Below are 24,304 nucleotides of genomic sequence, written 5' to 3'. Positions count from 1 at the left end.
TTCCTCTCAAAAACATCAGTGAGGTTGAGAAAGGGGTCTTGTCATCTGAGCAGCCCAGAGCATCCATTCATTTCTGCCAATTCAGTGGTTTGATTGTCCTCTGAGAGAAACTGATGCCAACAAACATACTGTAATGGGTAAACACTTTCTTGACCATATTGTATAACCTCCTGCAAACAAACAAGAATTAATGCTCACTTCCCCATCATTTTCCAGTCACAAATCCGAGATTGTTTCCTTGGTCCCTCCCCCCACCCCCGCCACATGCCAGAGCTTTCTCCATGAAAACCCACTCTTTCAGGCAGAATCACAGCAAATGTCAATTTGGGTTTTCTGAGGTTTGACATTTGCTCCTATTCAACTTTAAAGAGTGTGTTTTTACGAGAAAGCTCTGGAGGTGTTGGTGTGGATGCATTCAGAAAAGAAGCTATAAATTGCAGACAATGTCTGGAAAGCGTAGAAAGAAAGAGGGGGTTTTGCCCTGCCGGACTTGAAATTATACTATGAGTTGGCGGTTTTCTGCTGGCTGAAAGACTGGCTACTTCTTGAGAACACGGACATTTTAGATTTGGAAGGGTTCAATAACAGGTTTGGCTGGCATGCATATATATGGTATGACAAGGTAAAAATTCACAAAGGTTTCAAAAACCATATTGTTAGGAAAGCTTTATACAATGTTTGGATTAGATATAAGGATTTGTTGGAAAACAAAACTCCTAGGTGGTTGTCACCAATGGAAGCCAGAGAGGTGAAAAAGCTTAATATGGAAGCCAAATGGCCTAAATATTGTGAGATTTTGGAACAAGAGGGTGAAAAAGTGAAACTACAAAGCTACGAGAAACTGAAGTCTAAAGTAAGAGATTGGCTTCACTATTTCCAGATTAATGAGATGTTCAAACAAGACAGGAAAATTGGCTTCCAGGTGGAGAGATCAAAATTAGAAACTGAATTGTTAGAACCCAATACTAAGAATTTGTCAAGAATGTACAACTTGCTGTTGAAGTGGAACACACAAGATGAAACAGTTAAATCAGCTATGATTAAATGGGCACAAGACATTGGTCATGACATTATGTTTGCTGACTGGGAACAGTTATGGACCACTGGTATTAAATTTACGGCATGTAATGCCCTAAGAGAGAATATTATGAAAATGATCTATAGGTGGTACATGACCCCAGTCAAGCTTGCAAAAATATATCATATGCCCAATAATAAATGTTGGAAATGTAAGGAAGCTGAAGGTACTTTCTATCATCTTTGGTGGACGTGCCCAAAGATTAAGGTCTTCTGGGAAATGATCTATAATGAAATCAAGAAGGTTCTTAAATGTACCTTTCACAAGAAACCAGAGGCTTTTCTCTTGGGCATGGTTGGCCAAATGGTACCAAGGAAGGATAAGACTTTTTTTATGTATGCTACAACAGCAGCAAGAGTTCTTCTAGCAAAGTATTGGAAGACACAAGAACTACCCACACTGGAAGAATGGCAGATGAAGGTGATTGACTATATGGGACTAGCCGAGATGACTGGCAGAATCCGTGACCAAGGAAGAGAGACGGTAGATGAAGATTGGAAGAAATTTAAAACTTATCTTAAAAACTACTATAAGATTAATGAATGCTAAAATGTCAAGGGTAATGTAAAAACCTAAATTACAGCTGTAAATGATTGGGTAAAATAAGAAGAAACAGAAAAAGTTTAAAAATTAGCAGAAGTGAGGGGTTGCTGGAAAAATTACTAATTAGAGATGCAGAAAAGGGAGGCATGGGGAAGTCGGTGAAAGAGGGTAAATGAAAAGAAGGTTATGAATTTATACGTGTTTTATATGTTTGTTTGTTTATGTATTGTGTTGTGTATGTTTAAAATCTATGTTGGAAAATTATAAAAAATTATTTTTAAAAAAAGGAAAGCGTGGAGAAAAGGTAAATGTGGATGATGCTATACCTTGCCATAAACTGTACAAAGAAATCTGTATGAATGCTCAATAAACACGTAATTTAGAACTGACTTTAGTAGCAAGTTGGACCACTAAAATTCTTTATTTTTCCCCCAAGAGAGAGATGTGCTTGATGATAGATGATGATAGACAGATAGATGATAGATGACAGATAGAAAGATAGATAGAAAGATGAGAGAGAGAGAGAGAGAGAGAGAGAGAGAGAGAGAGAAAGAAAGAAAGAAAGAAAGAAAGAAAGAAAGAAAGAAAGAAAGAAAGAAAGAAAGAAAGAAAAAAGATATTTTACATTGGCCTTTGAAAGGGCTACAGGGGTGATTTTCATGAATGACTGAGACTAGGCTTGGTTTCACCAATAAAAGTTGTAATTGGCAGCATGTGGCATACAGAATACAGTGGTAAAAGGTACAGTGGTAGGAGTGGGGAGATCCTTTGTCCCTTTATTTCCATCGCTGTCAGTCTGAGTGTAGGCCAGCTAAGCCAGAACTAGCAAGTAATCTCCTCCCCCCCACCTCCTTAACATGCTCTGCCCCCAAATGGGTGGTTTCAGAGGATCCAAGGCAGGTAATGAGAAGGAGAGACACAGAGGGCACCTAGCCTTCCTGGATCTTCTCTGAGCCCAGTGTAGCTTTCTCCTCCTTGGCAGACTCCAATCTCATCACATGTAGCATGACTCCAAAATGTTGTAGACACATAAGTGAAAAATTCCCTTTGGGTCTGGCAACAATACACACGATAATCCAGACAGTTATTTTGATGAAGTTTATTAAGAGCTAAGCAGAAAGTAAGAGGGCAAATGGAAGACAGAAAGTTGCTTCAACAAGATAAAAGAATAAAAAATCCACCCACAGGTTATCCCATGTCTGCCTGCCATTGTATCATAGAATTGTAGAGTTGGAAGGGACCCTGAGGGTTAACTGGTTCAACCTCCTGTAGTACCTATCTTACTGCAGCTACTTACAATCAGCCTTTGGGTCTCACATTATGCAAAGTAGCAGCATTGATTGCAGACCCTCCAATATCTATCCATTGAAAAGAGGGACATCTTCTATTATTATTTCTTAGTGTTGTTGTTGTTGTTGTTGTTGTTGTTGCTGCTGCTGCTGCTGCTGCTGCTATCATTATAAATCCGCTGCCCATATGACTGGGTTGCCCCAGCCGCTCTGGGTAGCTTCCAACATATATAAAAACTGAATAAAATGTTTTAAAACTTCCCTATACAGATAACTTCAGATATCTTCTAAAGGTTCTATAGTTACTTGTGTAATTGGCTCAGGGGTTGCCTAACTCCATACACACAACCTTTCTCCAGTGAAAATAGGGACATCCTAAGAAAAAGTGGGACATTCTGGGATCGAATCAGAAACTGAGACAGCTTCAGTAAATCCAGGACTATCCCTGTAAAAAAGGGAAATGTGGATGGTTCATGATGGTCAAGTAATATGAGGGATGTTGAGAGACAATGGGCTATATGGCAGCAGTTCACTTCGAAGAGGTTTGATACAGGTAGGTCTTGCATGATATCTGGCACTGTCCAGACAATCACAAGGCAGTCAGTAGCCAGGGGAATGCCAATCAGTGATAATTTAGTCTCTGCAAATTTAGGAAATTAATGCAGAAAAAATGGTGTGCTTGTGGTTCTTTGTACTAGCTGATTCAGACAAATGAAAACAATTTGGAACAGAAGCATGCTAGGAGATGTCCAAAGAAAAGGAATTATAACATTGTAAGTACATGCGACAAAAGGTGAGAGTATCCCTTCATATAATTCTTTCCTACAATTTAAAATCTAGTGCAGCATGGTGGAAAATAATTTTTAAAACCCCCCAAAAAACAACAGTTCTGGAATGCAGCAGCTATTGAAGTACAAAAGGAATGTTAGAAATTGGGACAGAAGCACTAGCATCATAATCAGAAAAACACATGCAATAAGCCCCACATCTGAATGCAGCTTGGCAGAAGTTCCCCAGAGTTTCAAGAAAAAATCTTTCCCAGCCCTGCCTGAACTAAACATGGGACCTTCTGCATACAAAGCATGAGATTTACACTTCGGCTCTGATGGTATTGGATGAAGGGACAGGAAACTTTCTTTCAGAGAATGACTTTCGTATTAAGTTATATTAGGTTCCAAGCTTAATCGAGGATGATTCCCACTTCCCCAAAGAGTTTTCCATCCATTCCCCAATACAAATTGTTTAGTTAGGAATCCTCAACCCTCGCAGAGATATCTTTTGGGGGATTTCTGGTGATTTCACTAGGAGGGAACCACAATCTTTCCTTCCACAAATTTATTTACTATAAATTATCCAACTGTTTGAGCTGTTAAGTAGATAAAGGCAAGGTTAGATGACAAAAATCACCAATTAAATCAAGGGTCATATATTAACTCAAAATTAACGTAATCCCATTAATTTTAAGGGGACCACAGTTCTCCTAAATCATTCTGGATCCAAGCTAATGCATTCAGAAATTAGTAGGTACAGGTCCATACCTATTTTGGAACTCCCACAATACGTCAGTTCATTTTTATCACCCAAAAGGTCTTCTACCCCAGATTCTTCTAAATGAATGTTTTACCTCTTTATTCCTCAGGTTGTATATGAGGGGGTTCAAAATGGGACCTATAACAGTATAGAAAAGGGAGAGAAATTTGTCAGTGTTTGGTGAGTAAGTGGAATTGGGCTTCAAATATGTAATACAAGCAGAACCATAGAACAAGGTCACCACAATCAGGTGTGAAGAGCAGGTGGAAAAGGTCTTCATCCGACCTTCAGAGGATGAGATCTTCAAAATAGTGGTTATAATGCCAGCGTAAGACATCAAGATCAGGATAAAAGGCAAAGTCCCAAAAATCATAGCCCCCACAAAGAGTCCAATTTCAACCCTAGAAGTGTCCCCACAAGCCAATTTCAGCAAAGGAGGGATGTCACAAAAGAAGTGGCTGATCACATTGGAGCCACAGTAGGAGACAGTAAATAACATGCTAGTGTGACCAAAGGACATCAGAAACCCACTTAACCAACACACCACAGCTAAAGTAGTATAAACTTTTTGGCTCATCAGGAAGTGGTAGTGTAAGGGCTTACAAATGGCAACATATCGATCATAGGCCATTGCGGCCAAAAGGAAACATTCTGACCCACCAAGGAAGAATACAAAGTAGGTCTGCAGAGCACATCCAATGAAGGAGATGGATTTATTTCCAGAGAGGAGGTTTGCCAGCATCTTAGGGACATTCACCGATGTGTAGCAGATCTCCAGAAAAGACAGGTTTCTTAGGAAGAAATACATGGGGGTGTGCAGGGCAGGATCAGCCAACGTCAGAAGAATGATGAGAAGGTTTCCTGCCAGAGTGATGATATAGAGTACCAGGAAAGCGGAGAACAATGAACTTTGCAGGTTTGGATCATCAGAAAGACCCAGGAGGATGGATTTAGCTGGTGCTGTACTGTTTTGTAGAATGTATTCTTTTCTGTTCTGCATCCTGGAAAGAGAACATAAAGAACTAATGAAGTTAGAGTAAGATTGTTCGGCTATACACAATCTTTTTATATAGATTATATGTGGAACTCTGCTCAATGACTGCCAGGCTGTATAATAATCATTTTCTTTATTAAACATAGCAAGTGCTAACCTTTGGTAGAATTGTTCCTAAATAACATTATTAAAAGGCATCAGACTTGAAAAATAAACATTGTCGAAGAAATTATTTAGTATCATTCATGAGAAGAAATGTACAAAGTGTGTTCCTTCAGAGTGAAACATGCCAAAGTCTTCAAAAGAAAATAATCTGGTACTTACTGAAGCCCTGGAAGGTCACAGCCAGATCTCTGTTCCTGACACCCTAGTTGCACTAGAGATTTCTCAGGCACAGTTATAGAAGGTATACACTGCTTTCAGTGTATTTGCCTCTTCACCATGTTTTATTCTGCCAGATTCTTCCCTCTGGGAGCTGTGCTCCAAGACAGATCACAATGAGTAACTCACTGATCAGGCAGATGCATTAATGTAGGTATTCAGTTATCCATTGTGATATTTCTTTTAAAATAACTTTAAAGCCCTTCATCCTTTGTTGTGTGGGGCATATGGCTTTGCAGACATGGAATTATAGAATTGTATAGTTCGAAATGACGTAAGGGTCATCAAGTATCCAACCCCCAGCATAGGGTGTATGGGTTGGAGAGGGGTAATACCTCTGTTGGTACACACATGATTCTTCTTGGGTAGTTTGTTTCCCTTTGGTCCCCACCCTCCACTCAGCTGTCACCTGTGGCTCCCAGAAGCAGTCTTCTGGGACAACTCCTGCAGTTAAGCTGGTGCCAAATGTATTGCTGTTTTCCTCTCAACCACATCAGTGAGGTTGAGAAGGGGGGGCAGCCCAGAACATCCATTCATTTTTGCCAGTTCAGTGGTTTAATTGTTCTCTGAGAGAAACTGATGCCAACAAATATACTGTAATGGGTAAACACTTTCTTGACCATATTGTATAACCTGCTGCAAACAAACAAGAATTCATGCTGAGTTCCCCATCATTTTCCAGTCACAAATCCAAGATTGTGTCCTTGGTCTCTCCCCCCCACCCCACTCGGCACCCAGCAAGCAAGAACTTTCTCCATGAAAACCCACTCTTCCAAGCAGAATCAGAGCAAATGTCAATTTGGGTTTTCTGAGGTTTGACATTTGCTCCAATTCAATATTAAAGAGTGTGTTTTTACGAGAAAGCTCTGGAGGTGTTGGTGTGGATGCATTCAGAAAAGAAGCTATAAATTTCAGACAATGTCTGGAAAGCGTGGAGAAAAGGTAAATGTGGATGATGCTTTACCTTGCCACAAAACGTACAAAGAAATCTGTATGAATACTCAATAAACAGGTAATTTAGAACTGACTTTACTAGCAAGCTGGACCACTAAAATTCTTTTTTCCCCCCAAGAAAGAAATGTGCTTGATGATAGATGATGATAGACAGACAGATAGATGATAGATGATAGAAAGATGAGAGAGAGAGAGAGGGGGGGGGGAGGAAGGAAGGAAGGAAGGAAGGAAGGAAGGAAGGAAGGAAGGAAGGAAGGAAGGAAGGAAGGAAGGAAGATATTTTACATTGGCCTTTGAAATGGCTACAGGGGTGATTTTCATGAATGACTGAGACTAGGCTTGGTTTCACCAATAAAAGCTGTAGTTGGCAGCATGTGGCATACAGAGTACAGTGGTAAAAGGTACAGTGGTAGGAGTGGGGAGATCCTTTGTCCCTTTCTTTCCACCGCTGTCAGTCTGGGTGTAGGCCAGTTAAGCCAAAACTAGCAAGTAAGTCCTCCCCCCAAATGCTTAACATGCTCTGCCCCTAAATGGGTGGTTTCAGAGGATCCAAGGCAGGTAATGAGAAGGAGAGACAGAGAGAGCACCTAGCCTTCCTGGATCTTCTCTGACCCCAATGTAGCTTTCTCCTCCATGGCAGACTCCAATCTCATCTCATCACATGTAGCACGACTCCAAAATGTTGTAGACATACAAGTGAAAAATTCCCTTTGGGTCTGGCAACAATACACACAACAATCCAGACAGTTATTTGGATGAAGTTTATTAAGAGCTAAGAGGAAAGTAAGAGGGCAAATGGAAGACAGAAAGTTGCTTCAACAAGATTAAAGAATAAAAAATCCACCCACAGGTTATCCCATGCCTGCCTATCATAGTATCGTAGAATCTTAGAGTTGGAAGGGACCCTGAGGGTCAACTGGTTCAACCTCCTGTAGTACCTATCTTACTGCAGCTATTTACAATCAGCCTTTTGGTTTCATTCTGTGCAAAGTAGCAGCATTGATTGCAGACCCTCCAATATCTATCCATTGAAAAGAGGGACATCTTCTATTATTTTTTCTTAGTGTTGTTGTTGTTGTTGTTGTTGTTGTTGTTGCTGCTGCTGCTGCTATCATTATAAATCCCCTGCCCATATGACTGGGTTGCCCCAGCCGCTCTGGGTAGCTTCCAACATATATAAAACCTGAATAAAATGTAAAAATATATAAAAACTGAATAAAAACTTCCCTATACAGGGCAACCTTCAGATATCTTCTAAAGGCTCTATAGTTACTTATCTCATTGGCTCGGGGGTTGCCTAACTCCATACCCCCAATATTTCGCAAGCGAAAATAGGGACATCCTAAGAAAAAGTGGGACATTCTGGGATTGAATCAGAAACTGAGACAGCTTCTGTAAATCTTAAAAAAGGGAAGTGTGGAGGGTCCATGATGGTTAAGTAATATGACGGATGTTGAGAGACATAGGCTATATGGCAACAGTTCACTTCCAAGAGGTTTGATCCTGGTAGGTCTTGCATGATATCAGGCATTTTAAAGACAATCACAAGGCAGTCAGTAGCCAGGGGAATGTCAATCAGTGCTAATTTAGTCTCTGCAAATTTTGTAAGTTAATGCAGGAAAAAGGTGGGTTTGTGGTTCTTTGTACTGGCTGATTCAGACAAATGGAAACACCTCTGGAACAGAAGCATGCTAATTATTGCATTGTGAGAACATGTGACAAAATGTGATTGTAACCCTTCATATAATTATTTCTTGCCATTTAAAATCTAGTGCAGCATGGTGGGAACGTATTTTTTTTTAAAAAAAAACATAAAACAAAAAAACCACAGTTCTGGAATGCAGGTGCTATTGCAGTGCAAAAGGAATGTTCTAAATTGGGACAGAAGCACTAGCAACATAATCAGAAAAACACATGCAGTGAACCCCACATCTGAATGCAGCTTGGCAGAAGCTCCCCAGAGTTTCAGGAAAAAATCTTCACCAGCCCTGCCTGGACTGAACATGGGACCTTTTGCATACAAAGCATACGATTTACTCTTCGGCTCCGATGGTATTGGATGAAGAGACAGGAAACTTTCTGTCAGAGAATGACTTTCATATCAATTTATATTAGGTTCCATGCTTAATCGAGAATGATTCCCACTTCCCCCAATAGTTTTCCTTCCATTCCCCAACACAAATTGTTTAGGAGGAATCCTCAACCCTCACAGAGATATCTTTTGGGTGATTTCTGGTGATTTCACTAGGAGGGAACCACAATCTTTCCTTCCACAAATTTATTTACTATAAATAATCCAACTGTTTGAGCTGTTAGGTATATAAAGGCAAGGTTAGATGACAAAAATTGCCATTTAAATCAAGGGTCATATATTAAATCACAATTAACTTAATCCCATTAATTTTAAGGGGACCACAGTTCTCCTAAATCATTCTGGATCCAAGCTAATGCATTCAGAAATTAGTAGGTACAGGTCCATACCTGTTTTGGAACTCCCACAATACGTCAGTTAATTTTTATCACCCAAAAGGTCTTCTATCCCAAATTCTTTTAAATGAATGTTTTACCTCTTTATTCCTCAAGCTGTATATGAGGGGGTTCAAAATGGGTCCGATAACAGTATAGAAGAGTGATAGATATTTGTCAGTGTTTGGTGAGTAAGTGGAATTGGGCTTCAAATATGTAATACAAGCAGAACCATAGAACAAGGTCACCACAATCAGGTGTGAAGAGCAGGTGGAGAAGGTCTTCTTCCGACCTTCAGAGGATGAGATCTTCAAAATGGTTGTTATAATGCCAGCATAAGACATCAAGATCAGAATAAAAGGCAAAGTCACAAAAATCATAGCCACCACAAAGACTGCAATTTCAACCCTTGAGGTGTCCCCACAAGCCAATTTCAGCAAAGGAGGGATGTCACAAAAGAAGTGGTTGATCACATTGGAGCCACAGTAGGAGACAGTAAACACCATGCTGGTGTGTCCAAAGGACATCAGAAACCCACTTAGCCAAGATGTCACAGCTAAAGTAATAGAAACTTTTTGGCTCATCAGGATGTGGTAGTGTAAGGGCTTACAAATGGCAACATATCGATCATAGGCCATTGAAGCCAAGAGGAAACATTCTGACCCACCAAGGAAGAATACAAAGTAGGTCTGCAGAGCACATCCAATGAATGAGATGGATTTATTTCCAGAAAGGAGGTTTGCCAGCATCTTAGGGACATTCACTGATGTGTAGCAGATCTCCAGAAAAGACAGGTTTCTTAGGAAGAAATACATGGGGGTGTGGAGGGCAGGGTCAGCCAACGTCAGAAGAATGATGAGAAGGTTTCCTGCCAGAGTGATGATATAGAGTACCAGGAAAGCGGAGAACAATGCACTTTGCAGGTTTGGATCATCAGAAAGACCCAGGAGGATGAATTTAGCTGGAGCTGTCCTGTTTTGTAGAATGTATTCTTTTCTGTTCTGCATCCTGGAAAGAGAACATAAAGAACTGATGAAGTTTGAGTAAGATTGTTCAGCTATACACAATCTTTTTAAATAGATTATATGTGGAACTCTGTTTAATGACTGCCAAGCTGTATAATAATCATTTTCTTTACTGAACATAGCAAGTGCTAACCTTTGGTAGAATTGTTCCTAAATAACATTAAACATTAAAAGGCATCAGACTTGAAAAATAAACATTGTCCAAGAAATAATTTAGTATCATTCATGAGAAGAAATGTACAAAGTGTGTTCCTTCAGAGTTAAACATGTCAAAGGCTTCAAAAGAAAACAATCTGGTACTTACTGAATACTGGAAGGTCACACCCAGCTCTCTGTTCCTGATGCCCTAGTTGCACTAGAGATTTCTCAGCCACAGTTATAGAAGGTCTACGCTGCTTTCAGTGTATTTGCCTCTTCACCATTGTTTTATTCTGCCAGATTCTTCCCTCTGGGAGCTGTGCTCCAAGACAGATCACAATGAATAACTCACTGAGCAGGCAGACGCATTAATGTAGCTATTCAGTTATCCATTGTGATATTTCTTTTAAGATAACTTTAAAGCGCTTCATTCTTTGTTCTCTGGGGCATATGGCTGTGCAGACATAGAGTTATAGAACTGTAGAGTTGGAAGGGACCCAAGGGTCATGTAGTCCAACCCCTGCATGGGCTGTATGGGGTATTTGGGGAGGGGTAGTACCTGTGTTGGTACACACATGATTCTTTTTGGGTAGTTTGGTCCCCTTTGGTCCCCACCCTCCACTCAGCTGTCACCTGTGGCTCCCAGAAGCTGTCTTTTGGGACAACTCCTGCAGTTAAGCTGGTGTCAAATGTATTGCTGTTTCATCTCGACTACATCAGTGAGGTTGAGAAGGGGGTCTTGTCATCTGGGTAGCCCAGAACATCCATTCATTTCTGCCAATTCAGTGGTTTGATTGTCCTCTGAGACTGATTCCAACAAATGTACTGTAATGGGAAAACACTTTCTTGACCACATTGAATAACCACCTGCAAACATACAAGAATTAATGCTCAGTTCCCCATCATTTCCCAGTCACAAATCCGAGAATGTGTCCTTGGTCTCTCCCCCTCCCACCCAACATGCCAGAGCTTTCTCCATGAAAACCCACTCTTCCAGGCAGAATCAGAGCAAATGTCAATTCGGGTTTTCTGAGGTTTGACATTTACTCCAATTCAACTTAAAAGAGTGTGTTTTTATGAGAAAGCTCTGGAGGTGGTGGTGTGGAAGCATTCAGAAAAGAAGCTTTAAATTGCAGTCTATGTATGGAAAGTGTGGAGAAAAGGTAAGTGTGGATGATGCATAACCTTGCCACAAACTGTACAAAGAAATTGTATGAATGCTCAATAAACAGGTAAATTAGAACTGACTTTACTAGCAAGTTGGACCACTAAAATTATTTTTCCCCCAACAGAGAAATGTTTTTGATGATAGATAATGATAGATAGATAGATAGCTGATAGATAGCTGATAGATGATAGATCGATAGAGAAAGGAAGGAAGGAAGGAAGGAAGGAAGGAAGGAAGGAAGGAAGGAAGGAAGGAAGAGAAAGAAAGAAAGAAAGAAAGAAAGAAAGAAAGAAAGAAAGAAAGAAAGAAAGAAAGAAAGAAATTCTACATTGGCCTTTGAAAGGGCTACAGGGGTCATTTTCATGAATGACTGAGACTAGGCTTGGTTTCACCAATAAAAGTTGTTGTTGGCAGCATGTGGCATACAGAGTACAGTGGTAAAAGGTACAGTGGTAGGAGTGGGGAGAAGCTTTGTCCCTTTCTTTCCACCGCTGTCAGTCTGGGTGTAGGCCAGTTAAGCCAGAACTAGCAAGTAATCTCCTCCCCCTCCACCTCCTTAACATGCTCTGCCCCCAAATGGGTGATTTCAGAGGGTCCAAGGCAGGTAATGAGGAGGGGAGACACAGAGGGCACCTAGCCTTCCTGGATCTTCTCTGACCCCAATTTAGCTTTCTCCTCTTTGGCAGACTCCAATCTCATCACATGTAGCATAACTCTAAAATGTTGTAGAAACATAAGTGAAAAATTCCCTTTGGGTCTGGCAGCAATACACACGATAATCGAGACAGTTATTTTGATGAAGTTTATTAAGAGCTAAGCAGATAGTAGGAGGGCAAATGGAAGACAGAAAGTTGCTTCAACAAGATAAAAGAATAAAAAATCCACCCACAGGTTATCCCATACCTGCCAATCATAGTATCTTAGAATCGTAGAGTTGGAAGGGACCCTGAGGGTCAACTGGTTCAACCTCCTGTAGTACCTATCTTACTGCAGCTACTTACAATCAGCCTTTGGGTCTCATTCTGTGCAAAGTAGCAGCATTGATTGCAGACCCTCCAGTAATTCTCCAATGAAAAGAGGGACATCGTCTTCTATTATTATTATTATTATTATTATTATTATTATTATTATTATTATTATTTATTATTATTATTATTGTTGTTGTTGCTGCTGCTGCTGCTGCTGCTGCTATCATTATAAATCCCCTGCCCATACGACTGAGTTGCCCCAGCCACTGTGGGTGGCTTCCAACATATATAAAAACTGAATAAAATGTTTAAAATCTCCCATATACAGGGCAACCTTCAGATATCTTCTAATGGTTCTAGAGTTACTTATCTATAGTTACTTTCTTATTGGCTCGGGGGTTGCCTAACTCCATAGCTCCAACATTTCTCCAATGAAAATAGGGTCATCCTAAGGAAAAGCGGGACATTCTGGGATCGATTCAGAAACTGAGACAGCTTCAGCAAATCCAGGAGTATCCCTGTAAAAAAGGGAAATGTCGAGGGTATATGATGGTCAAGTAATATGAGGGATGTTGAGAGACAATGGGCTATATGACAACAGTTCATTTCTAAGAGTTTTGATCCAGGTAGGAATTGAATGATATCTGGCATTGTCCAGACAATCACAAGGCAGTCAGTAGCAAGGGGAATGTCAATCAGTGCTAATTTAGACTCTGCAAATTTTGGAAATTAATGCAGAAAAAAGGTGGGTTTGGGGTTCTTTATACTAGCTGATTCAGACAAATGGAAACGCCTCTGGAACAGAAGCATGCTAGGAGAAGTCCAAAGAGAGCGAATTATTGCATTTGAGTTCATGTGACAAAATGTGGGCAGTATTCCTGCATATAATTCTTTCCTGCCATTTAAAATCTAGTGCAGCATGATGGAATAGCATTTTTTTTTTAAAAAAAAAACAACAACCCACAGTTCTGGAATGCAGCAGCTATTGAAGTGCAAAGGGGATGTTAGAATTTGGGACAGAAGCACTAGTTTCATAACCGGCAAAACACATGCAATAAACCCCACATCTGAATGTAGCTTGGCATAAATTCCCCAGAGTTTTAGGAAAATTGTTTCTCAGCCCTGCTTGGACTGAACATGGGACCTTTTGCATACAAAGCATGCGATCTACCCTTGGGCTCCGATGTTAATGGATGAAGGGACAGGAAACATTCTGACAGAGATATTGTTATATTAGGTTCTAAGCTTAATCGAGGATGATTCCTACTTCCCCCAATAGTTTTCCATCTATTCCCCACACAAATTGTTTAAGAGAAATCCTCAACTCTCGCAGAGATATCATTTCAGGGATTTCTGGTGATTTCACTAGGAGGGAACGAGAATCTTTCCTCACAGAAAATTATTTACTATAAATTATCCCACTGTTTGAGTTGTTAGGTAGATAGAGGCAAGGCTATATGAATTAAATACCAATTTAAATCAAGGGACATATATTCAAGCATAATTAACTTAATCCCATTAATTTTAAGGGGACTACAGTTCGACTAAATCATTCTGGATCCAAGCTAATGCTTTCAGAAATTAGTAGGTACAAGTCCCTACCTGTTTTTAACTCCCACAATACAGATATGTCAGTTATGTCAGCCAAAAGGCTTTCTACTCCAGATTCTTTTAAAGGCATGTTTTACCTCTTTATTCCTCAAGCTGTATATGAGGGGGTTCAAAATGGGACCGATAATAGTATAGAAAAGGGAGAGAAATTTGCCAGTGTTTGGTGAGTAAGTGGAATTGGGCTTCAAATATGTAATACAAGCAGAACCATAGAACAAGGTCACCACAATGAGGTGTGAAGAGCAGGTGGAGAAGGTCTTCTTCCGACCTTCAGAGGATGAGATCTTCAAAATGGTTGTTATAATGCCAGCATAAGACATCAAGATCAGAATAAAAGGCAAAGTCACAAAAATCATAGCCACCACAAAGACTGCAATTTCAACCCTTGAGGTGTCCCCACAAGCCAATTTCAGCAAAGGAGGGATGTCACAAAAGAAGTGGTTGATCACATTGGAGCCACAGTAGGAGACAGTAAACACCATGCTGGTGTGTCCAAAGGACATCAGAAACCCACTTAGCCAAGATGTCACAGCTAAAGTAATAGAAACTTTTTGGCTCATCAGGATGTGGTAGTGTAAGGGCTTACAAATGGCAACATATCGATCATAGGCCATTGAGGCTAAGAGGAAACATTCTGACCCACCAAAGAAGAAATCAAAGTAGGTCTGCAGAGCACATCCGATGAAGGAGATGGATTTATTTCCAGAAAGGAGGTTTGACAGCATCTTAGGGATATTGACTGATGTGTAGCAGATCTCCAGAAAAGACAGGTTTCTTAGGAAGAAATACATGGGGGTGTGGAGGGCAGGGTCAGCCAACGTCAGAAGAATGATGAGAAGGTTTCCTGCCAGAGTGATGATATAGAGTACCAGGAAAGCGGAGAACAATGTACTTTGCAGGTTTGGATCATCAGAAAGACCCAGGAGGATGAATTTAGCTGGTGCTGTACTGTTTTGTAGAATGTATTCTTTTCTGTTCTGCATCCTGGAAGGAGAACATAAAGAACTAATGAAGTTAGAGTAAGATTGTTCGGCTGTACACAATCTTTTTATATAGATTATATGTGGAACTCTGTTCAATGACTGCCAGGCTGTACAATAATCATTTTCTTTATTAAACATAGCAAGTGCTAACCTTTGGTAGAATTGTTCCTAAATAACATTATTAAAAGGCATCAGACTTGAAAAATAAACATTGTCCAAGAAATTATTAGGTATCATTCATGAGAAAGAATGTACAAAATGTGTTCCTTCAAAGTGAAATATGTCAAAGGCTTCAAAAGAAAACAATCTGGTACTTACTGAAGCCCCAGAAGGTCACACCCAGCTCTCTGTTCCCGACGCCCTAGTCGCACTAGAGATTTCTCAGCCACAGTCATAGAAGGTATACACTGCTTTCAGTGTATTTGCCTCTTCACCATGTTTTATTCTGCCAGATTCTTCCCTCTGGGAGCTGTGCTCCAAGACAGATCACAATGAATAATTCACTGAGCAGGCAGATTCTTTAATGTAGCTATTCAGTTATCCACTGTGATATTTCTTTTAAAATAACTTTAAAGCCCTTCATCCTTTGTTGTGTGGGGCATATGGCTGTGCAGACATGGAATTATAGAATTGTAGAGTTGGAAATGATGTAAGGGTCATCAACTCCAACCCCCTGCATGGGGTGTATGCGGTGTTTGGGGAGGGCTAGTACCTCTGTTGGTACAGACATGATTCTTCTGGGGTAGTTTGTTCCCCTTTGGTCCCCACCCTCCACTCAGCTGTTACCTGTGGCTCCCAGAAGCTGTCTTCTGGGACAACTCCTGCAGTTCAGCTGGTGCCAAATGTATTGCTGTTTCATCTCGACTACATCAGTGAGGTTGAGAAGGGGGTCTTGTCATCTGGGCAGGCCAGAATATCCATTCATTTCTGCCAATTCAGTGGTTTGATTGTCCTCTGAGACAGACTGATGCCAAGAAATATACTGTATTGCAAAAACACTTCCTTGATCACATTGTATAACCTCCTGCAAACAAACAAGAATTAATGCTCAGTTCCCCATCATTTTCCAAACACAAATCTGAGATTGTGTCCTTGGTCTCTCCCCACCACCCCCACCCCAAAACCCACTCTTCCAGGCAGAATCAGAGCAAATGTCAATTCGGGTTTTCTGAGGTTTGACATTTGCTCCAATTCAACTTTAAAGAGAGTTTTTTTACGCGAAAGCTCTGGAGGTGTTGGTGTGGAAGCATTCAGAAAAGAAGATTTAAATTGCAGACAATGTCTGGAAAGTGTGGAGAAAAGGTAAGTGTGGATGATGCATAACTTTGCGACAAACTGTACAAAGAAATCTGTATGAATACTCAATAAACAGGTAGATTAGGACTGACTTTAGTAGCAAGTTGGACCAGTAAAATTCTTTTTCCCCCCAACAGAGAGATGTGTTTGATGATAGGTAGATAGATGATAGATAGATAGATGATAGATGATAGATAGATAGATAGATAGATAGATAGATAGATAGATAGATAGATGATAGATAGATAGATAGATGATAGATAGATAGATGATTGATTGTTAGAGAAAGAGAAGAAGGAAGGAAGGAAGGAAGAAGAAAGAAATTCTACACTGGCCTTTGAAAGGGCTACAGGGGTGATTTTCATGAATGACTAAGACTAGGCTTGGTTTCACCAATAAAAGCTGTAGTTGGCAGCATGTGCCATACAAAGTACAGTGGTAAAAGGTACAGTGGAAGGAGTGGGGAGAATCTTTGTCCCTTTCTTTCCACCGCTGTCAGTCTGGGTGTAGGCCAGTTAAGCCAGAACTAGCAAGTAATCTCCTCCCCCTCCACCTCCTTAACATGCTCTGCCCCCAAATGGGTGATTTCAGAGGGTCCAAGGCAGGTAATGAGGAGGGGAGACACAGAGGGCACCTAGCCTTCCTGGATCTTCTCTGACCCCAATTTAGCTTTCTCCTCTTTGGCAGACTCCAATCTCATCACATGTAGCATAACTCTAAAATGTTGTAGAAACATAAGTGAAAAATTCCCTTTGGGTCTGGCAGCAATACACACGATAATCGAGACAGTTATTGTGATAAAGTTTATTAAGAGCTAAGCAGAAAGTAAGAGGGCAAATAAGAGGGCAAATGGAAGATAGAAAGTTAATTCAACAAGATAAAAGAATAAAAAATCCACCCACAGGTTATCCCATGCATTCCTATAATAGTATCGTAGAATCGTAGAGTTGGAAGGGACCCTGAGGGTCAACTGGTTCAACCTCCTGCAGGACCTATCTTACTGCAGCTATTTACAATCAGCCTTTGGGTCTCATTCTGTGCAAAGTAGCAGCATTGATTGCAGACCCTCCAATATTTCATCATCATCAATCTTTATTACGGTCCACAGACCCAACAAATAATTCCAAAGCAATACATAATTCATAAAGCCTACCTCCAGGTTAAACAAGCATTTTGTTCAGAATATAGGGTTCATTTGTTCTTGCAACCACCGATAAAAACTTTGCCACTGCTAATGTTCTAGCAATCGTCCGGTCTTCCAATAGGAACCTGACATAGTGAGCCTCTGATTTTCCCGGGAAAGGTACCAATAAGGGTAGTATCAGTTCAGCCCTGGCCTGCTCATACTTCGCACAATGCAACAGAATATGATTTATGGAATCAATGTCTTGAGGACACGAGCAAAGTCTGTCCTGGTAGGGAATTCCTCTCAACCTGCCATCCAACACTGCAGAAGGAAAGACATTTAGTCTGGCTTTGGTGAAAAGCCTTCGATAGTTTGGTACTGTCATGTTTTTAATGTAAGATGTTAATTTAAAGACATATCCATATTGTACTCCTACTGCCAGAGGACTACAGACTGCGTTTGATCGAGATCGCAAGTCACTACGTACATTATCCCATAATCTTTGCTTTAACATCTTGTGGGTGCCTTCATAACCCAGGAAATACAGTTGGGGGGGGGGTGACAGACCTATAGAGGTGGCTTTTTTAGCCATGGTTTTCTGCCATTTGCCATTTCTCCAATGAAAAGAGGGACATCTTCTTCTATTATTATTATTATTATTTATTATTATTATTATCATTAGTGTTGTTGTTGCTGCTGCTGCTATCATTATAAATCGCCTGCGCATATGACTGGGTTGCCCCAGCCACTCTGGGTGGCTTCCAACATATATAAAAACTGAATAAAAAGTTTTTAAAATTCCCTATACAGGACAACATTCAGATATCTTCTAAAGGCTCTATAGTTACTAATCTAATTGGCTCGGGGATGGCCTAACTCCATCCCTCCAACATTTCTCCAATGAAAATAGGGACATCCTAAGGAAAAGTGGAACATTCTGGGATCAAATCAGAAACTGAGACAGCTTCAGTAAATCCTGGACTATCCCTGTACAAAAGGGAAATGTGGAGGGTCTATGATGGTCAAGTAATATGAGGGATGTTGAGAGACAATGGGCTATATGGCAACAGTTCACTTCCAAAAGGTTTTATCCAAGTAGGTTTTGCATGGTATCTGGCACTGCCCAGACAATCACAAGGCAGTCAGTAGCCAGGGGAATGCCAATCAATGCAAATTTTGGAAATTAATGCAGGTTTGGGGTTCTTTGTACTAGCTGATTCAGACAAATGAAAACACCTCTGGAACAGAAGCATGCTAGGAAAGTCCAAAGAGAGGAAATTATCGCATTTTAGTTCATGTGACAAAATGTGGGCAGTATCCCTGCATATAATTCTTTCCTGCCATTTAAAATCTAGTGCAGCATGGTAGAATAGCATTTTTTTAAAAAAACAAAAACCCACAGTTCTGGAACACAGCAGCTATTGAAGTGCAAAAGGGATGTTAGAAATTGGGACAGAATCACTAGCTTCATAACCGGAAAAACACATGCAATAAACCCCACATCTGAATGCAGCTTGGCAGAAGTTCCCCAGAGTTTTAGGACAATTCCTTCTCAGCCCTGCCTGGACTGAACATGGGACCTTTTGCATACAAAGCATGTGATCTACCCTTGGGCTGCGATGGGAATGGATGAAGGGACAGGAAACATTCTGACGGAGGTATTGTTATATTAGGTTCCAAGCTTAATCGAGGATGATTCCCACTTCCTCAATAGTTTTCCTTTTTTTAATAATATTTTTTATTAATTTTAACATATAAATTACAAAGTGTACCACAAAATGTATCACTTATACAATCTTTTTAGACTTCCATCAGCACCTGTGATGATTTACCATTTTAACCACTTCTTATGCATTTCTTAACTTTATATTGCCTTTACATCTCTTAACAAATCATCCTCCCCCTTGTCCATTTTTACAATACTTCTAATAATACTCCTCACAAAATTTCTTGCAACCCTACAAACGTCGTCTGTTGTTCACTATTACTTTTCAAATTGTCCGTAAATCCCCCAATAGTTTTCCATCCTTCCCCAACACAAATTGTTTAAGAGAAATCCTCACCTCTCGCTGAGATATCTTTTGGGGGATTTCTGGTGATTTCACCAGAAGGGAATGAGAATCTTTCCTCACACAAATTTATCTACTGTAAATTATCCCACTGTTTGAGTTGTTAGGTAGATAGAGGCAAGGCTATATGAATTAAATACCAATTTAAATCAAGGGACATATATTAAAGCATAAATAACTTAATCCCATTAATTTTAAGGGGACTAGAGTTCAACTAAATCATTCCATATCCAAGCTAATGCTTTCAGAAATTCGTAGGTACAAGTCCCTACCTGTTTTGGAACACCCACAATACAGTTATGTCAGTTCATTTTTATCACCCAAAAGGCTTTCTATCCCAGAATCTTTTAAAGGCATGTTTTACCTCTTTATTCCTCAAGCTGTATATGAGAGGGTTCAAAATGGGACCAATAACAGTATAGAAAAGGGAGAGAAATTTACCAGTGTTTGGTGAGTAAGTGGAATTGGGCTTCAAATAAGTAATACAAGCAGAACCATAGAACAAGGTCACCACAATGAGGTGTGAAGAGCAGGTGGAGAAGGTCTTCTTCTGACTTTCAGAGGACGAGATCTTCAAAATGGTTATAATGATGCCAGCATAAGACATTAAGATCAGGATAAAAGGAAAAGTCACAAAAATCATAGTCGCCACAAAGACTGAAATCTCAACCCCTGAGGTGTCCCCACAAGCCAATTTCAGTAAAGGAGGGATGTCACAAAAGAAGTGGTTGATCACATTGGAGCCACAATAGGAGACAGTAAACACCATGCTGGTGAGTCCAAAGGACATCAGAAACCCACTTAGCCAAGATGCCACAGCTAAAGTAATAGAAACTTTTTGGCTCATCAGGACGTGGTAGTGTAAGGGCTTACAAATGGCAACATATCGATCATAGGCCATTGAGGCTAAGAGGAAACATTCTGACCCACCAAGGAAGAATATAAAGTAGGTCTGCAGAGCACATCCAATGAATGAGATGGATTTATTTCCAGAAAGGAGGTTTGCCAGCATCTTAGGGACATTCACCGATGTGTAGCAGATCTCCAGAAAAGACAGGTTTCTTAGGAAGAAATACATGGGGGTGTGGAGGGCAGGGTCAGCCAACGTCAGAAGAATGATGGGAAGGTTTCCTGCCAGAGTGATGATATAGAGTACCAGGAAAGCGGAGAACAATGAACTTTGCAGGTTGGGATCATCAGAAAGACCCAAGAGGATGAATTTAGCTGGTGCTGTACTGTTTTGTAGAATGTGTTCTTTTCTGTTCTTCATCCTGGAAAAAGAACACAAATAACTGATAAATTTAGGATATGATTGTTTGACTATACAAAATCTTTTTATATAGATTATATATGGACTCTGTTCAATGACTGCCAGGCTGTATAATAATCATTTTCTTTATTAAACATAGCAAGTGTAACCTTTGGTAGGATTGTTCCTAAGTAACATCATTAAAAGGCATTAAACTTGAAAAATAAACTTTGTCCAAGAAATTATTTAGTATCATTCACGAGAAAGAATGTACAAATTGTATTCCTTCAGAGTGAAACATGTCAAAGGCTTCAAAAGAAAACAATCTGGTACTTACTGAACCCTGGAAGGTCACACCCAGCTCTCTGTCCTGACACCCTAGCTGCACTAGAGATTTCTCAGGCACAGTTATAGAAGGTAGTGATCTTAGGCTGTTTTTAGTGTATTTGCCTCTTCACTAAGTTTTATTATGCCAGATTCTTCCCTCTGGGAGCTGTGCTCCAAGACAGATCACAATGAATAATTCACTGATCATGCAGATTCTTTAATGTAGCTATTCAGTTATCCAATGTGATATTTCTATTATATTAACTTTAAAGCCCCTCATCCTTTGTTCTATGGGGCATATGGCTGTGCAGACATAGAATTATAGAATTGTAGAGTTGGAAGGGACCCAAGGGTCATCTAGTCCAACCCCTTGCATGGGGCATATGGGTTTGGGACAGGTAGTGCCTCTGTTGGTACACACATGATTCTTCTTGTGTAGTTTGTTCCCCTTTGGTCCCCACCCTCCACTCAGCTGTTATCTGTGGCTCCCATAAGCTGTCTTTTGGGACAACTCCTGCAGTTAAGCTGGTGCCAAATGTATTGCTGTTTTCCTCTCGACCACATCTGTGAAGTTGAAAAAGGGGTCTTGTCATGTGAGCAGCCCAGAACATCCATACACACTGCTCAGGCTTGTGTCCAGGAGGGCCCTTCAATTCTGCCAGTGGTTTGATTATCTCCTGAGGCAGACTGAGGCCAACAAATATAATGGGAAAACACTTTCTTGACCAAGTTGTATAACCTTCTGCCAACAAACAAGAATCAATGCTCAGTAAATACCTGATGTTGTCTAAGGGTTTATCTATACTAACCTTTTCCCCATCATTTTCTGGGCACAGGTCCGAGATTTAAATCTCTGCATCCTTGTGGGAATTTTTCCCCTACACCAGAGCTTTCACCATGAAAACCCACTCTTCCAGGCAGAATCAGGGCAAATGTCAATTCGGGTTTTCTGAGGTGTTACATTTGCTCCAATTCAACTCTGAAGAGTGGATTTTCACAAGGAAGCTCTGGGGAAGGTAATGTGGAAGCATTCAGAAATGAAGCTTTAAACTTTCAACCCTGTCTGGAAAGTGTGGAGAAAGGATAAGTGTGGAAGATGCCTGACCTTGCCACAAACTTTGTAGAAAGAAATCAGTATGAATGCTTAATAAACAGGCCATCTCGAACTGACCTTACTATCAAGCTGGACCACTAACATCCTTTTTCTCCCAAGAAAGAGATGTGTTTGTTGCTAGATAGATATAGATAGATAGATGATAGATAGATGATAGATAGATAGATAGATGATAGATAGATAGATAGATAGATAGATAGATAGATAGATAGATAGATATAGATAGATGATAGATAGATAGATAGAGATAGATGTTAGATAGATGAAAGATAGATAGATAGAGTAATGGTTTGGCTCTCTCACAGAAGCGAGATACTGGTAGTAATTATCTCAGGATTATTGCTCAAATACATAAATCACTCCGGAGCTCCTTCACTCCGTGTCTGACTCCAAGTTCACAGTTGCCGAGTCTAAACTCTGCCCCTTCCTCTTCCTCCAACAGGGGAAAACGCCCTTTCACTTTCGCTCTTTCCCCCTCCTCTCACTGACCTTTTCGCACCTTCGAGTTTTTGGGCTGGCTATTCCTGGCCTCCCTCCCTCTATTTCTGAGCTCAGACTGCTATTTTGTGTATCTCGGCTCTGGCTCTCCTTTCCTTGCTCACTATGCTCAGGGATCAGGTTACCATTGCTATCTGCTGCCTGCTCTCTGTTCTCTGAAGCCATGCCGCTAGGCTGCCCTCCTTCCTCTCACATTCCAGGTCACATTCCAGTGTCCTTATCTCTCTTTGTCTGTTCTCATTCCCAGTCTCTGTCAGCTCTGGAATAAACCTGACGATAGATGATAGATAGATAGATAGATGATAGATAGATAGATAGATAAATAGATAATAGATAGATAGATGATAGATAGATAGATAGATAGATAGATAGATAGATAGAGATAGAGATGATAGATAGGTAGGTAAAAGGTAATGGACCCCTGGATGGTTAAGTCCAGTCAAAGGTGCCTATGGGGTTGTGGCGCTCATTTCGCTTTCTTGCTGGCATTTGTCTACTGATAGCTTTCTGGGTCATGTGGCCAGTATGACTAAACTGCTTCTAGTGCAAGGGGCACCAAGATGGAAACCAGAGCACGCAGTTTACCTTCCTGCACTAGCAGTACCTATTTATCTACTCAAACTGGTATGTTTTCGAACTGCTAGGTTGGCAGCATCTGGGACAGAGCAAGGGGAGCTCATCCCATCACAGGGATTCGAAACGCCAGCCTTCAGATCGGCAAGCCCAAGAGGCTCAGTGGTTTGGACCACAGCACCACCCGTGTCCTTGTGATAGATGATAGATAGATAGATAGATATAGATAGATATAGATAGAAAGATATAGATACATAGATAGACAGACAGACATATTTACATATTCTACATTGGGAATTCTAAGTCTTTGAAAGGGCTACAGGGGTGATTGTCCTGAATGACTGAGACCAGGCTTGGTTTCACCAATATGAGTTGTAGTTACCACCATTTGGCATACAAAACAAAGTTGGCAAAAGGTACAGTGGAAGGAGTGGGGAGAACCTTTGTTCCCTTCCTTCCACCGTGGTCAGTCTGGGTGTAGGGCAGCTAAGCCAGAACTAGCAAGTAAGCTTCCCCTCCACCTGCTTAACATGCTCTGCCCCCAAATGGGTGATTTCAGAGGATCCAAGGCAGGTAATGAGGAGGGGAGACACAGAGAGCACCTAGCCTTCCTGGATCTTCTCTGACCCCAATGTAGCTTTCTCCTCATTGCAGACTCTAATCTTAACACATGTAGCATGACTCCAAAATGTTGTAGACACACAAGTGAAAAATTCCCTTTGGGTCTGGCAACAATACACACGATAATCCATGCAGTTATTTTGATGAAGTTTATTAAGAGCTAAGCAGGAAGTAAGAGGGCAAATGGAAGACAGAAAGTTGCTTCAACAAGATAAAAGAATTAAAAATCCACCCACAGGTTATCCCATACCTGCCTATCATAGTATCGTAGAATCGTAGACTTGGAAGGGACCCTGAGGGTCA

General features: G+C 40.6%; 4 protein-coding genes across 4 annotated transcripts; all 4 read right to left on the bottom strand.

Annotated features, from left to right (window-relative positions):
* Positions 1 to 4,486: 4,486 nt before the first annotated feature.
* Positions 4,487 to 5,440, bottom strand: LOC114581954 (olfactory receptor 10A2-like). Its single transcript, XM_028702685.2, has one exon. The coding sequence runs from the start codon at positions 5,438 to 5,440 to the stop codon at positions 4,487 to 4,489; it is 954 nt and encodes a 317-aa protein (XP_028558518.2).
* A 3,848-nt stretch (positions 5,441 to 9,288) lies between these two features.
* LOC144325393 (olfactory receptor 10A7-like) lies at positions 9,289 to 10,242 on the bottom strand. Its single transcript, XM_077918343.1, has one exon. The coding sequence runs from the start codon at positions 10,240 to 10,242 to the stop codon at positions 9,289 to 9,291; it is 954 nt and encodes a 317-aa protein (XP_077774469.1).
* A 3,932-nt stretch (positions 10,243 to 14,174) lies between these two features.
* Positions 14,175 to 15,128, bottom strand: LOC144325392 (olfactory receptor 10A7-like). Its single transcript, XM_077918342.1, has one exon. It carries the CDS (start codon positions 15,126 to 15,128, stop codon positions 14,175 to 14,177), a length of 954 nt encoding a protein of 317 aa, XP_077774468.1.
* Positions 15,129 to 19,935: 4,807 nt separating this feature from the next.
* Positions 19,936 to 20,889, bottom strand: LOC144325391 (olfactory receptor 10A7-like). Its single transcript, XM_077918341.1, has one exon. The coding sequence runs from the start codon at positions 20,887 to 20,889 to the stop codon at positions 19,936 to 19,938; it is 954 nt and encodes a 317-aa protein (XP_077774467.1).
* Between the last annotated feature and the right edge of the window lie 3,415 nt (positions 20,890 to 24,304).

Source organism: Podarcis muralis, chromosome 13 (assembly GCF_964188315.1).
Source record: "Podarcis muralis chromosome 13, rPodMur119.hap1.1, whole genome shotgun sequence".
NCBI lineage: Eukaryota > Metazoa > Chordata > Lepidosauria > Squamata > Lacertidae > Podarcis > Podarcis muralis.
The sequence above is the reverse complement of the archived record's forward strand: the minus strand, read 5'-3'. Positions and strand labels throughout refer to the sequence as shown.